The 16,247-nt window shown below is 32.8% G+C and overlaps 2 protein-coding genes across 2 annotated transcripts; one reads left to right on the plus strand and one right to left on the minus strand.

The window, feature by feature from the left end:
* Positions 1-9,704: 9,704 nt before the first annotated feature.
* Positions 9,705-10,827, plus strand: BNAANNG07180D (FCS-Like Zinc finger 1). The gene is made up of 2 exons (XM_013872376.3): positions 9,705-10,103; positions 10,255-10,827. The coding sequence occupies exons 1-2, from the start codon at positions 9,772-9,774 to the stop codon at positions 10,448-10,450; spliced, it is 528 nt and encodes a 175-aa protein (XP_013727830.1). The 5' UTR covers positions 9,705-9,771; the 3' UTR covers positions 10,451-10,827.
* A 699-nt stretch (positions 10,828-11,526) lies between these two features.
* LOC106431601 (probable serine/threonine-protein kinase PBL19) lies at positions 11,527-13,912 on the minus strand. Its single transcript, XM_013872395.3, has 4 exons — positions 13,109-13,912; positions 12,778-13,029; positions 12,402-12,524; positions 11,527-12,133 (listed from the first exon to the last, which is right to left on the minus strand). The coding sequence occupies exons 1-4, from the start codon at positions 13,490-13,492 to the stop codon at positions 11,660-11,662; spliced, it is 1,233 nt and encodes a 410-aa protein (XP_013727849.1). The 5' UTR covers positions 13,493-13,912; the 3' UTR covers positions 11,527-11,659.
* Positions 13,913-16,247: the final 2,335 nt, after the last annotated feature.

Below are 16,247 nucleotides of genomic sequence, written 5' to 3' on the forward strand. Positions count from 1 at the left end.
TAATAAGGATATTTTCGGATTATAAAAAAGTGCACAGTATATTGTCCATATAGCTAATTAAATAAGTTTTTTATGTCATCCACCGCAAATTCCCATTGTATACGCAATATTTAGGTGTCAGAGAAATTTAGGTCCAGGTCTATAGGGATAAAATGGGAATTATGAAAGTAGAACAGTGACATATCCATATAACTAAATAACATTTGGTTTATGGTTATCTAATGCAAAAACCCAAAATTTTATAATGAAAACTGAGTCTAGGGGCGATGGATTCCCGGGAAATGCCCGGCAAACAGCAGTGGTTGATAAAATACACAAACCTCATAAAGTTGCTCCTTTTATGTAAAATAATTTTATACTATAGTACAAATAATTCTTTAGTTGCTAGGGTAGATTCATATCATATATCAAGAAGCAAACATTATTGCAAATGACATCACCATGTTGAACTGTTGACAGACTAATGCTCAAAGTTACAATTTTTTCAAAAAGTTTATGTCATTAAAATTAAAACATTAAACAAATAAAATAACTACAGAAAACATCAATTCCATAATTATGAGTTAGACCCAAAGATTTTATTTGGTTCGGCTACACAAATATGCTTGTTTTTACATAAAATCAACTTAATGTGTTCTTTTGGTATTTCCTAGTACATTGCATATATATTATGGCCAGGGTTCTAAAAATCGGTCTACGCGGCGCCTAGGCCCCCGTCTAGGCGGCAATTCGGTCATATCCGAAACGATTTTCTTAAAATCCGATTTATAACGATTTATATGATTCAAATTGGTTTAAAGAGTTCTAAATCAATTAAAATTGGTTAAAATCGATCTAAATTGTCTATATATGCTAAATTAAGCAATAATATTATTACAAATCTACAAATTTGTCTACTTTCTTTTGTTTTATATATTTAACTTTGATAATTCATCACAATAATTTTATAATTAAACTTAAAAGCTAAAATATGTCATATAAATGTATAAAATATATAAAATAAATCAATAATTTGCTAACGCCTAAGCCTCGCCTAGGTTCCGAATAATCTGCCTAGTCGCTAGTTCTCTATAAAGCGCCTCGCTACCGTCTAGCGATTTTTAAAACATTGATTATGGCTTTGAATGGTGACTAAGGAACGAAAGAGAACACTGAATTCCTTATCATTCCAAAAAAAAAATCAACGTTCACAACGAATAGTTTTTTTTTCTTGTTCTTTCCCATTCATTTTTTGTAGAGAAATATAGAACAAAAATATTCCTTATTAAATTTGATAAGGAATAAACATTTCTTTTCATTCCTGCAATTTTATTCCTATATGTTTCTTTCCTATTTGTTTCTCGTATTCCCGGAAAAGTCACCAGTCGGAATAATCTTTCTAACTACGAGTATCAACCACTAAATTGTGTCATATGAATGATTCGTACATTAAACGAGACTATAAAAATTATTAGAAAAGATTATAAATATTCATCCGCCAGCTATCATAATTAATTTTAAAAATTCGTATAATTTTATTTAAAATGTCTATATTGATCACTTCGATTTAAATCGTGTAAGAGTGGTTGGATTATAGTTTTCCATTTCAAAAATGAATTTTCAACCACGTAAAGATTTCAGGGTAAGATATATAAGCTCACGTACTTAACATTTTGGCCAAAATTTTACCCAAAGAAAAAAAAAACATTTTTGCCAAAAGTGTATAAGCTCACATGACTGAGGAGGGGAGAGTAAATACGTACTCCAAGACATCAGTGGGCCCATGCTTACGGACTTGGCGGTGGGTCCACTTCATGTAGAATAAGAAAACAACAAGAGAAAAGAGAATAACCTAAAATTTACAAAACTATATGCAGTCTAATAGGACAAGAAAGTGTAATTTAAAATGAAAAAAATTGAATTAGGATACTGCATTTGTAATTTGTTTTATAGTTCTAAACACTAACACACACAAGTGGGTTTCGATAACATCGGAGCCTTGCGCAAGTGTCCGACGTTAACTTGTTAAAATATTTGCTTGCACGTATTCCTTAGCGCGTGTTAAGTGTATCACACTCCAAGGCCGTCTTAATGGAGGAGCGGGACAAGTGCAGTTCTCCTGCACACGCAGTTCTTTCGCACTGCATTCACCATTCACCATTTTCTGTTTGTAAAAGCAGTTCAAGCAGGAGATCTGTATGCAGTTCAATAGTTTTTGTCTTTTTGTAAAAAAACAGGAGATCTGCATGCAGATCTTACTCGCCAACATTTAGTGGTGTTGGTCTGCTTTTTTTTTTGTTTGATCAATAAATAACTTTGTTACAACACATAACTTAAAAAATATATTTATCTAGTTTTATGAATACAATATTTTTATTTTATTTTATTCACAACTTTAACAATACAAAATTATCATTCTCTACTTATTATTTTTTGTCATATAATTTTTAATTTTTATAAATAAGAAAATAGAAGAAGTATAAGTATCTTATAAAACATTTACATGCATTTCGGTCGATCATATAATATCTAAAATATTTGTTTAGATATCTAAGTGTCATTTTTATTGTTTTAATATATGATCTATAGTTTTGAATTGATTTTGTCATTCATAAGTTATAATAAATTATTCGATATGGTTCTCTCTTGCATGATCCGCTTGATCTGCACTTGTTTCGTTTGATCTGTACTTGTTCCGCTTGATCTGCACTTGTCCTGCTTGATCTGCATGATCTGTCCCGCTTGAACTGCTTTTACCATTCGAAGCCTAATATTTTCTGCCCTTTTATAGCATAGTAGTATAAGAGAATCTGTTCAACAAAAAAATGATTTAAGAGAATTTGATCAGAGAAAAAAAAAAGAATTTATTCAGAGAATTTTTTAATGTATAGCAGTTGTACTAGTCTGCCAATACTTTTATTTTATTGATTTATATGTAGCTTATACTGCACGTTAAAAATATATTTAGGTTAACCATTTCGAAATCTATCTAGCAAAGCTCTGTCCCCAAATATTTACTTGTGATAAATAAATTTTAGTAGTTTACACACACACATATCACTTACTTCCTTTTTGACTAAAACAAATTGAAAATGATATTTGCGGTGTACGTAACAACAATTAGGACGGTGTTGGTGACTCGATCCGATGTTAATAATGGTGTGGACTTTAAGTTCGTTTGAAGTGGTTGTAGGTAAAGTACCAAACATTTCTATATCACAATTTTAAGAAAAGTATATTATGGAAATATGCAAATATTGAAATAATGAAATGTCTTGCCTTCCTTATAAATATATACGCCTAACTGCATCACCTGAGCCGTAGGTGTCTGGCCGAGTTTACTTGCACCATATTGAACATCCATTATATATCTTTCCTCCGTAGCCTACATAATTGTTTAATAAATCGTTTTCTCCAGGAATTAAAACTTGAACCTGCTGGTGTAGAAACATTAATGAACCCTTAGTCAAACTATTGGACTATGTAAGTGGATTGTTAGATCGTCTATGTAATTTTTCTCAAAATTGTAATTTCATAATAAATCAGCATTAAAAAAAAGAAATTCTTTACCCTTTGGTTATGTAGAATTTTAAATTAACAAACCATGTATTTAGCCATTTAGCAAATACAGTGACAAATAGTGAAGTTTCGCAATATACGAGTGGTGTATAACTTTCTGAACTTTGAGGTTGAATTATTTTTCTTATATGATTATGCAAATTCCGGAACTCAAACCATGTTGTGATACCCTTTTAAATGGGCACACTAACAACTAGATAAAAGTAATTTTTTAAAATACTATTACAAATTTGAAATTATATAAACTACTATTATTTTTTATCTTATCCAATTTAAATTTTGGTGACAATTTTTTCTGATTTATATAAATACATTAACATGTTTTTCTTATTTATCATATCTTTAATAAAATTATATCTTACTAAAATATAAATAATAAAATATTTATTATTATACGATCTTAAATATGCTTAAAACTTTGAATTTATTTATACAATTTTCTTATATAAATTATTTTTAATTTTTAAAATTAAGTGGAAATTTTTTTAGTTTCCAAAGTTGATATTATATATTTTGATATTTTGTTCAAAAATGTTAAGAGGCCTTTTACCTTTCTTTCACTAAGATATGTTGTACAAAATATTAGACAAATTAAACAATAACTAAAATATATAAAGCAATCACCAAAGTTTTAAATTGGATAAGATGAAGAAGAATAGTATTTTATATAATGGAGAATTTCAATTTGTAATAATATTTCAAAAAATTATTTTAGTCTAGTTGTTAGTGTGCCATTTTAAAAAGATATCCCAGCACGGATTTGAGTCCCGAAATGAACATATTTAACAAAAAAATACATATATCAAAACAACGTCGTCTTATCTTTGTTAAAGGTTGATTAACTTCTGTTAGAGTTAATGTAGATTTAGATACGTTTTAGAAAAATTGGATATTTTTTCTTAAATTATAATTGAGTTGAGGTCGTTTTTGGCACTGACCATTTGTTCGGGTCTTATTTGGCACGACTTAGAGTGTTGGGATCGAAATTGGCACTTTTCCTCGTATATCAAAACGACGTCGTTTTATCTTGTTAACGGTTGACTAACTTATGTTAGAGTCAATGTAGATTTAGGCACGTTTTAAGAAGTTCGAGTAGTTTTTTTGAATTATAATTGAGTTGAAGTCGTATTTGGCACTGATCAATTGTTCGGGTCGTATTTGGCACGACTGAAATAGTTGGGGTCGAAATTGACACTTTTCCCTTCCCTCACACGCACACCTATACTACATTTAGGCTCCGAATGGTAACAGCGGATTGAGCAGTGCGGGATAAGCGGGTTGGATACTGCGGTACGGTTTAACTGCGGTTTGTACAAGAGAAACGCATGCTGCGGAACAACTGCGGTTTGTGTAAAATAAGCGGTTCAAAAAATAATATGAATGGTAACATGTATAATAAATAGTATAACGGCGGGATACATATAATATATTTTAAAAAAGCAATGATACTAATATAATATTTTAAAATATAAAATTTATTTATAAATTAGTTTATATATCTCAAATATGAAATTTACTATGCTATTACTGAAATTTTATTTAATTTATAAAATAAATTATATATTGGAGAACTTTACAAATCAGATTCACATATACCTCATCTAAAATATTGTATTCAAAACTTTAGCTAGGCATGGACACATTTATCCAGAACCAAAATGAACCAAACCGAAAAATGAGGTTTGGTTTGGATTTGGGTTTTGATCCTATCATTTATACTAGTGGATCATATATCTTTAGAACCGAAAAGCTAGAACCGAACGAAAAACTGAACCATAACTGAATCGAGATCCGAATAGGTATGTGAATTTCTATAATATAGTTTATATATTGATAAATATTAACTATATTTGTTTTTATAATAATCTAATCTATGTTGCATGGAAATTCGGTTGAAGGTATGTTTCATGTTTCGGAAACGTTTCAGAATCGGAATCTTTCGGAAACTCGCAGAAACGCATTGGAAACTCGTTTCTTAAAATCTCAGTTTGGAAACTTAGTGGAAACTTGCGTTTCTATTGTGGAAACTCGCGTTTCTGTTCTGGAAACGCTAAAACTTTCCAATTAGTTATGATTTGTTGTTATGATTTTTATTTTTGTTAAACTATTTAATATTTAAGTACTCGGTTTTTGTTATTTTGAATTTTTTATATGATTTTGATGTTTAATAATGACTTTGGATATAAGCAGATTCTCAACTTTGTTATCCAAACCGAACTGAAACCGAACCAAACTTTCTAAATACCAAACGGATCCTAAAGCTCTAGAACCGAAGAAACGAAAGAACCAACTGAAACTGAACCGAAAAGTAGTATTGATGTAATTGAGTGAAACATATTTATAATTATATAGACAAAATAAAATTAAGTAAATAAGTAAAGATAATATAAAGATATAGTAGATATATGTATAGAATAAAAATAATTTATTTACAATAATATAACCTCTTAACCACACTATATTTTTGAATACAGATTAATGTGCTCTAAATAATGTGTTAATTTGTAAAATTTTAGAAATATTTTATTATTGATGAAAAACAATCAATAAAGAACCGCACGTTGAAACACATCTCATTTGCTGTGGTTAAAGTTTGCATGGCGTTCCACTGATTTTCTTACGTAATGCGAACCGCCTGCGTTTCAGTTGATTTTTATATTATTTAATTTTCAGCTTAAACACATCTAAATATTTGTGTTGAATGGTAACCTTAATTGCGGTCCAGTCCGTCCCGCATGTCAACCGCACTATACATTCATAGCCTTAAAACACCGACCTTACCGCACCACTACCAATCCTAGCTCACCAAGCTCCTCAAAGTCTTCGCCAAAAAACGTCACCAACCACGGAAATTCATAAAGGAGACAAAACGACAGTTTTATTTATTTCTTTTTTTTTTTTTGTCATCTATTAGATTAAAATTCGATTTGCATCAGTTCTTACACAAAGCCGGCAAAGGTATGACACCTTTCCGGAGCCAAGAGCCGGCGTGGTACAAGAAACCACCCGGAGCCAAAGAAAAAACTAAACTCGACTACACAGTTTAAAGAAAACAGGGAAATAAAGAAGCCTACCAATAAACTGGATAACAAGCATAAATTTCAAGAAAGACGAAGCTGAAAGAACCGGAAGCAGGATTGATCGAGAAAGCGAAATAAGCCTGAATTATTGGGGTTGAACGAAGATCTCCTTAAACCGTTCCTCTAGGAACCACGAGCAATCATACACTTACCACCTCTTCTACACAAGAAGCCAGGAGAACACAACTCATCAACCCGAGCAGCCAACGAAGGACACGAACACGTTTGGCGATTGACCACTCTAAGACTATCGCAATTGAGCAAAAGCTCCAAAGCTCCTTACTAAGAATACCGGAAAACCCGTAGGCTTCATACCAAGGGACAGCACAGCTTCGCAGTTCCAACGCTTCACCAAATGAAATCATAAATAAACCACCGAGGTTGAGCGAGGAGACCTTACCAGTGACCACACGAAGCAGAAACCAGACGCCACAAAAAGGGGAAGACAACCTAAAGACCACATCAGATAGACTCCAAAAGATGGCCCGAGACACTTCTCCTTCCAAACAAATCGCTCAACCCAACAAACTCCAGAATACCATAAACCTCTGAACACCCCTTCACTTCGGCAAACCAACCTTGGATCTGAGATTGAGAGGCAGGCTCGATAAACCACCAAAGAATTGCCTGAAAGTCGCCTGACCAGTTTCGATGGAAGAATTACACACCCACATCAGAGCCGGTATAACCTGCACCGCGCACCAGAAAACAGAACGAAACCGAAGAAGCAATCCAAACAAGACGAACTAGTGAAGAGGAAACCCGACTCTCTCTAAGAATACCAATACGGCATAGCCTCTGATCAAACTAATAGACCGACAAAACAACTCTAGAAATATAAACTAAAACAAAAACAGCAGCTAAACATCATAGGAAAGGCCAGAAACGAGAGAATCCCAAGAATGTACCAAATCCCCAAGCTTCACAGTTGCCGGAGCCTGACTGGCTCGCTCCCAACCACCAACGAGAAGCCAACGAACCCAATACCCCCTTGATTCTCCATCTGAGAAAAGGCAAGCAAGAGCCCTCCTAAGAGTTCCTTGGAGACTTACCATAAACCCAGATCTGAACCAATTCATTAACGACATCGAGATACTGCAATTAACACCGTAGAAACAATAGAAAAGACGAGAAGAGGCCGCTCCCGGCGGCGGTGAGAACCACCGACCGCCGGAGCAGAGCACAATCAGACGGCGGCTTTTACTTTCGGTAGGGTTTTATTTATTTCTTATTACCAGGTTTTGATAAATTAATAAATAAAAAGAAAAACAATACAGTACAATTTTAAAAAATTATCGAGAAAGAAAAGAAGTGAAACACACAAGTAGTAAAGTGATGTCGTCATTACGGTAACGCATTCGGTAAACAAATACACACGCGCGTAGGTCCACCTCCTACTCCTTCCCGAATCCCCATGATTTTCTTTAACGTCTCCCAAGTGCTAGTGGGACCCATGTTTTATAGAACCCTGACGAAATTTGATTATTTATATTTACGCCCTTTAATATTACGATATTGCCGCTATTTTGTTGATTCCTATTGTTTTGCTACATTTAAAAACTCTTTTTTTTTGACCAAACATTTAAAAAAACTCTTTCTTCTTGGAAGGATGTGACACTTTATTTTTATAGTTTGGATAGATGTAAATTTAGATATTTATTGTAACGTGCACAAAAACAAGGTATTTCTTATAACAAATCTTAACTGCTTCACTGAATAGATAAATAACTTTTGCCGTGTTGGTGTTAATGGTAAAAAATTCAAAACTTAAGAAAACTTTTATTTTAAAAAAAATCAATTACTTGAATTTAAAACTTATAATAATTACTTGAATTTGTTGACAAAAAAAAATTACTTGAATTTAAAATTTGTTGATACTTGAATTTAAAATTTGTTGTTACTTGAATTTTAAAAAAATATAAATTTCTAAAGGTTTGATTTTTTTTTCATTTTGAGTATTATGATTTCTACAATTTTACTTGTTCTTTTAAAAATTCATTTTTTAGAAAATTAATAAAAATTATTTGAATATTTTTAGTTTTAAAAAGCTTTTAAATTATGATTTTTTAAAGAATATCAAATCAATTTGATAAACATAATAAAAAATCTATAAATATTTTAATTTAGTTTTGGATGTTTTTAAAATTATTGAAATATTTTAAATAACACAAATACTATTTGCATACATTTAAAATAACAGTAAACTTTGATCATTTATAAAAACTGTCAATATAAATTATTTTAATTGATAAAATTAATTATTTTATATATACATCATATATTTTACATATTTTATTTTAAAATACATACAACTTATATAACTTATAGCTACAACAAATTAAACTACTGCTAGAGTTTCTGCAAAAATTTTTTACAGTAACAACTCTACAGTTAAACTTTTATAGCTAATTTTTTACAGTCACGTTCGAACCAATCATCACTATTATTACCTATACATCTAATCATATTTTAACCGATAGAAAAATAAATCAGAGAATATTGTTAATAAATTTTATATTAAATTTTAAAACAGTACTTATTTTAAAACAAAAATTTTATTGTACAACGACAATCAAAATTAAAGGGAGAGAGTGTTTACTTACTATTTTACTCACCAAAATATGTTATGTAATTTAGGTATAGATATTAAAGCCGGTATAAGTTATATTTTTCCTGTATGATTTCACTGAAAAGTTAAAAAAGTGAGATTTGCTTTAATAATGTTGTCCGAGTGGAAAAAGTATTTTACCAATTTTACTAAGCTCTCTCAATAGTTCCTCTGAAACTGCAGCAGGATGAATAATAAGTCACGAGTAAATTATTTTCTAACCCCCCCCCCCCCCCCCCCCAAATATTATTCCTTATGTGCCAATAAAGCATTTCTAGAAAATAACAAAAGTGGTTTTCGATTTTTTCTATACTTTCGAAAGAAGTAAAGAAAGGTTTCTGGTTACAACAAAGCCAATAGATTCTCTCTCAAATTTCGCCCCTTGTTTCTTACTTCCTCTCTCTTAAACCCCAAAAGAAAACAAAATATCTTTTTCCTATAAAACCTCTCGCACTCACACTTTCCTCATAAAATCCTCAACCAACCCACATAGCCTCTCTCTCTCTCTCTCTCTAAACCAGAAACATGGATGTTTCAGCGAGAAAACCTTGTTTCATCGAAGAAGATGATGATCTGGCTTCTTCCTTATCGGAGATGGAAGCTGGGTTTTCTGGAGGAAACACACAAAGCGGTGTCGTTTCACGTCCTCTTTCTTACTCTAGTCTCAGGAACACGAACTTTTGTCACAATACCTACACTCATGGTTATTATTACCATCAATACTCTGTTTCCTCTCCGAGATCTGTCGTTTCCCGACGATTCCATGATTTCAGATTAGACAATCAACAGCCTCATTACTTGGATTCGTGTTTCCTCTGTAAGAAGCCACTTCATAACAGAGATATCTACATGTACAGGTAAATTTTAGATCTTTTACATCAGATCTGGTTTCATTTTCCTCTTAATTATATTTAAAAAAAAACAGAAAAAGAATGATTTTTTGAATACCCATTTTTTCAATTTTTAAATCTGAATCGAAGTTTTGATATTTTATTTGTGTAATTGCAGAGGAGACACACCGTATTGTAGTGAAGAGTGTAGACAAGAACAGATAGAGAGAGATGAAGAAGAAGAGAAGAAAAAGAATCTGTCTTATTCAGTGAAATCAGCAATGAGGAGAAAAGAACAAAGAAGCTCTTCTTCTCCGACTAGATCTGGTGGCTATGCTGCTATTATTCACAACGGTCCTGTTGCTGCTGCTTGAAGTTCCGAATCTGATGATGAGTTTGGGAACTATAATAAATAAAAGTAATTAGGTTAAAGAAACAAAAGAAGTGAGAATGTGTCTTAACGTTGTTTGGAAGCTGGTCTTTGGATCTTCTTTTGATCTTTTTTTTAAATCTAAAAGATCAGTTCACTTTTGCTTGAAGTTTTCAGGGAAAGGAGAAAGCTAAAGATCCTTTAAGTTTTAACTCCTTTTTTCTTTCCTTTTTAACCTAAGAAATGTGTTGGGAGTATGAGAAGAGAGAAATTGTAAATGCCTGTATGAATTAACGTCCATGGCATGCCTTGATTAAATTTTCTTGTTTCTTTTGTAAGAAAACAAAAAAATACATGTAATATAAAGTACATGTTCAACCTTGAGAATATTATACATGAAAGCTATGACAACACAACTTATGTAAGTTTATGTTTTTTTTGACAAAACTAAGCTTAGTCATTTTCCTTGTTCGGTGGCTGCTAGTAGGCCATCTGATTCAGTAATTTATGTTTAGTTGAATCACATTTTCGGTTAAATTAGAAATTAAAAAAAGCTACTGAATTAAACTGAAATCAATTAAGGTTCAATTTCAATTTAATTTGACTTTACAATTTTGTTATCGAATTGAATCGAAGTTTTCGATTTTTTAGTTAATTTTGGTTTTGTTTCAGTATTATATTCAGATAATTTTGATTATTTTCAATTTGTTCAGTTAGAAAATATTGGTATAAATCGGTTCAGTTTAAAAAAAAAAAAAAGCTGAACTAATTGATTGCCAAACCAAACTGAAGATAACCGAATTAATTTAAAAAATGTATCGATTGGTTTAGAACCAAAAACTATTTGCTGAACTTTTTGCTGCCATGAAGAGTTGACTTGACGACACTGAGAGGATTCACAGAAATTCACATTTCAGCAATAAGTTATGTTTGATCGTTACTCGTTATATACAGTACGTGCAACACATTTGAACAACGAATTTCAAAACGTTAATCGTCGAATTGTCGTGTCTACAGTCTATCGCATTCGCATAGACCATCAACAGCAAAAAAACACACACCCTTCTCTGCCATTCGCTGTATTAAATCTCATTTATAAACACATAATTAGCTACTGATTTTTTTCTTCTACTCATCCCACAGTAATACATAAACCATAACACTTTATTTATATATACTAAACCTGCACAAAAAAGTCTTCTAAACTCAAAACTTATCCTCTAACACTAACTCCTCCTCTCAAACTCCCCTTCACAGGTCCAGCGACTCGACTCTTGCTTCTTACCTGACTTGTACTTTCCTTACTCCCAGCCATTGAACACTCTCCACCATCGGATTCTTCGATAATCTTCTTCAATCTTTCCACTACAATCTCCATTGCGGGTCGATCTTTATCGTTCTTTTTCAAACAAAGATCAGCCAGTTTAGCCAAACTCCTGGCTGCGACAATTGGATAATTGTTGCGTAGCCGAGGGTCAACGATCATGCTGAAGCGTTGACTATCAGCAGGATACTCTTTCACCCAATCTAATAGCTTTCGTTCAGCTGCTGGCTTGTTCCTCTCGATGGTTCGGCGTCCGGTTATGATCTCGTAGAGAACAACACCGAAGCTATATACATCACTCTTTAAGCGAAGATGGCCTGTTTGCACGTACTCAGGAGCTGCATAGCCTTGTGTTCCAACTCTCTATTAAGAAAATTAAGAGAACAATCAAGCAAAAAAAAATGTTAAAATTTTACTCACTCCATTTTATAATATAAAATGTTTTAGAAAAATTTTGTTGTTTCAAAATATAAAATTTTCTAACATGTCTATGTGACTTTAACTTTATTGAAAACAGTTTAACTAGTTATAAACCGTAATCAAGCCAAACAGAACCAAACCTAACCGAATGCACAGTACTAAAACCAACAACACAATAAACCCAAGAAGGTAAGAAGTATTCAATACTTACTGCAGTTGTGACGTGAGTATTGTCGCCCTGAGGTCCTTCTCTTGCAAGCCCAAAGTCCGATAATTTCGGACAAAATTCATCATTTAAGAGCACATTAGAGGTTTTGAAGTCTCGGTATATCACCTGACCAACCAAATATACCGCACACTCTTATCATCTATCCACTGAAATCACATTAAACTTAGAAACTAGACACTGAATGTTTGAGAATCCACCCCACATTTTCTCCCCCAACGGTTCACAAAATGTCTCATTCCTGATCTACTAATCATGGTCAATGTCCACATTTCTATATAGTCACAAGTATCAAAAGGATCTGTCTTAAAACCAGGTTTCCTCTCCTCTAATGGGTTTTGTTTCGTTACAAATATTTTACCTTAACTTCATGTAGATAAGCCAATCCTTGAGCTGCACCAAGCATGATCTCAAGCCTTTGTTTCCATGGTAATATACGTGATCCACGGGTGAAGAGATGATCCTCTAAGCTTCGATTCGACATGAACTCGTAAACCAAGAGCCTCTCGATCCCAGTCTCCCCATCCTCTGAGCAATAACCTAAGAGCTTCACAACGTTCTGATGATTCACTACCCCTAGAAACTGAACCTCTGCTAGCCATTGCTTGTGACCCTAATAATAAAAGATCAAACCTTTGAGCAACAGTATCAGACTTTACATTTAAAAACAGAGCAAAGAACAGAGAGAAGACCTGTAATCCTTGCCGATTGAGTTTCTTGATGGCGACGGCAAGTGGAGAATCAGAATCAGAATCTTTTGCGGTGGGAATCTTTCCTTTGTAAACACTACCGAATCCACCTTCACCGATCTTAAGCTTTCTGTTAAACCCATAAGTGGCTTCACTGAGTTCTTGGTAAGTGAAAACCCTAAGATTCTTTTCTCGCTCTGTATACAAGTCTCTGATACTTCGAGGAGAAGGCAAAGATCTCGGTGTCTGGAGATTAAACGACGAGGTTTCGCTCTGGTTCCTCAGCTCAGGAGCTGAGTTTTGTGCTATTTCTTTTCCTTTTCTTTTGTCTTTTTGTTGGTTTCTGGGTTTGGGTTTCTTTGATTTGAACAAGAACAGACAGTTCATGTCTTAGGAGAGAGAAAAGGAGCAGAAAGATTGGAACTTTTTTTAGGGAATGTTTGTGGAAACACACAAATGAAAAAAAAAATGATTAATTTTGATCAGAGTACTTGAACCCAAGAATGTACTTAAAAGACTTTTAAAAGGATCTTCTAATAGGAAAACTAAAATTGAGAAGTTAGATTATATGAACAATGAAATCTGAAAAGAGACATAAACTGTGTTTGGGACAGTGTGTGTAATGAGTTGTGGAGTAAGAGGTAGGTATGAACACAGATCTATATAACTACCAGGAGGAAGAGAGATTTTTCTGGAAAATTAAGGAAAAATCATAAGAGTAAGTAAGAAGACTCTCTCTCTCTCTCGCTCTCCTATTCTCTGTCAAGAAAACCATTGAGATGGGGAAGGGACAAAAAAGTGTTTACTCATAAATAAAGATAAGGAAGAAGAAGTAAAAAGAAATCGCGTCGTACGGACATAGACGTAGAAAAGTATGTGTGAAAGAAGAGAGAGGAGAGAGATTAGTTCGTTGACCAGTGCAAGACTTTTGTCATACAATTCAGACTCTGCCGTAACTGTAGTAGGGACTTGTGTTCTGATTAGAGGAAAAACAAAATATAAACTAATTATAATTTAACTTTTTATAATAAACGCCATTCCGCGTGGTGTGTTTGCTTTTCCCATCGAAAAAAGAATAAAAATAACTATTTTTTCTCGTTATCATTGTTCTTCATTGGTAAATTTAGATAGAACATGAAACAAAAAAAAATCAAGAACCGCAAGGAAAATTACAGAGACATGCAAAAGTCTGGTCAATTAACTGAAAGCATTTGCCAGTTCCTTTCCATAATTGTAGGCACAGAGCACCGCATGAGCCAGCGCCACAATCTACTTGCGATAAAATCCTATGACACATTCCGTTTTGTCCTTGAACATCTTTCACCGCCAGCCCGGTCAAAATATTTGTTTAAAGCTTAAAATATCGATCTTTTTCTATTTTAATTGGCAGCAAAAACAATAGTTATGTGTACACATGGTAAATAGAAAACGAACCTAGGATGAGGATGTAGAAAAAGACAGTATAAAAAGTAGATTTAGTCATTCTTATGATAATTAGAGTTTTCAAATTATAGATACAATGACAGTAGTGGTATATAATACACGGGGATCTACTAATGTCTAATAGTCTAGTAACAAGGCAAGGTAAAAAGACCAGCTGACAACATTAAAAATTTGATTTTTTTTCATTAACTACAGTATATTTTCTCAAATAACCCCACTATCAGTTTAGGTTTGACCTTGTTTATTTTCTTCTAATTATTTCTCAAAATAGTTTTATATCCTTTAATGAAAAATATCAAAAAAGTAATTTAGAGATCTGATTGTATTATTTCTCAAAATAGTTTTATATTCTTTAATGAAAAGAGCGATTTGCAAGAAAAATATACAATAATTGAAATATTTGCAAGCATGGAAAAATAAAAAAAACATGCTTGTCAGTAATATGTGTCGGGAGTATTTTACCATATACCCCTCTCTTTAACTAGGTAATCCAAATTAATATAGAGAACTAATATATATTATTATAAAATATTAAATATATACATAATATCTTCATCTCCACGAGCTTGCTTTCTGCCGCTGCGCCCTGTTCCGATCATCGGTGTTCTGAGGTCTGATTTGTCATCTTTTCTCGCATGTGTCTTCGTCCCACCTTCGTGACTGCATCTCTGCCGTACCTGAGCACTGCCGTGTCTGTGTCGTCTCTTCTCGCCGTCGTCACATCTTCATCGTTCGATTGTGACCGCATTGGGTGAGGCTTAGGACGAGATGATTGTATCAAGCATAACGGTCTTAGTAAGCGGTCGATTAGCTGGATCAAGTGTTGCGGTTCGAGCATGACAAACCGAGCGGTTGGGTCTTTTCAGTTCTATCGATGCAAGTCCACAGCAGCTGAATCCATCTTTTGTTGTTTTTGCAAAACTGGTCCCTGCTCGTTTGTCACATGGCTTTTTTCGGAAGAATGATTTTTGGATCTTATCTTATCTTTGGATCTTATCACGTGACACTTCAATAGCCTTTATCTTATCTTTGGATCTCCCATATGCAATAATAAACTCCAATGGCCTTCTTCTCATCTTAATAAACAAGAATGTTGGTAGCTTCATATTGATACAATATTTTAAAAAGCATTTTAATCATTCTTCCAACTCATAACAATAATTATCATTAGTGTCTATAACAATAATGCTTAAGAGATGAAAATAAACAATAATAACTAGTCAAAGCATATCACATTTTCTATAAGTTTGTGTTGAAAAACTTAGTCAAATTTAGTAAAACTAAGGGAGAAAACATATATTAAAAATATGATTTTTACATATCTTGAAGTTAGTTAATACTCTTACAAATACAAGTTATTCAAAAAATAGCGTAGAAGACTTCCATAGAAGTCTTCTCGGATCAGCTAGAAACTTTAATAAACATGAATGTTGGTAACCTCGTAAATATCACGAATTAAGTTATAATTTTCATTCAGTAGCTAAAATATTGATTAATAGACATGAATTAACAAGAAAATGTTAAAAATTCTTCATAGTTTTAGAGAAAATGAAAGTTTATTAAACATTGACGCAGACGACTTCCACGGAGGTTGTCTGGGAGACTTCTAGGAACTCATCCATTTAGGTTAGTTTTGCAATTGATTTTTAACCTAGACGACTTACATGGAAGTCGTCCATCTTTGTTTGTTAAAAAAAAT

The sequence above is a fragment of the Brassica napus genome, chromosome A9, assembly GCF_020379485.1.
Source record: "Brassica napus cultivar Da-Ae chromosome A9, Da-Ae, whole genome shotgun sequence".
Taxonomy (NCBI): Eukaryota; Viridiplantae; Streptophyta; class Magnoliopsida; order Brassicales; family Brassicaceae; genus Brassica; species Brassica napus.

Coding starts and splice junctions, on each gene's coding strand:
- BNAANNG07180D (XM_013872376.3), top strand. CDS start 9,772: ATGGATGTTTCAGCGAGAAAACCTTGTTTCATCGAAGAAGATGATGAT. Junction 10,104..10,254: donor AGAGATATCTACATGTACAG/GTAAATTTTAGA, acceptor GTGTAATTGCAG/AGGAGACACACCGTATTGTA.
- LOC106431601 (XM_013872395.3), bottom strand. CDS start 13,492: ATGAACTGTCTGTTCTTGTTCAAATCAAAGAAACCCAAACCCAGAAAC. Junction 12,525..12,777: donor CTTATCTACATGAAGTTAAG/GTAAAATATTTG, acceptor TTGGTTGGTCAG/GTGATATACCGAGACTTCAA. Junction 12,134..12,401: donor ATACTCACGTCACAACTGCA/GTAAGTATTGAA, acceptor TTTTCTTAATAG/AGAGTTGGAACACAAGGCTA.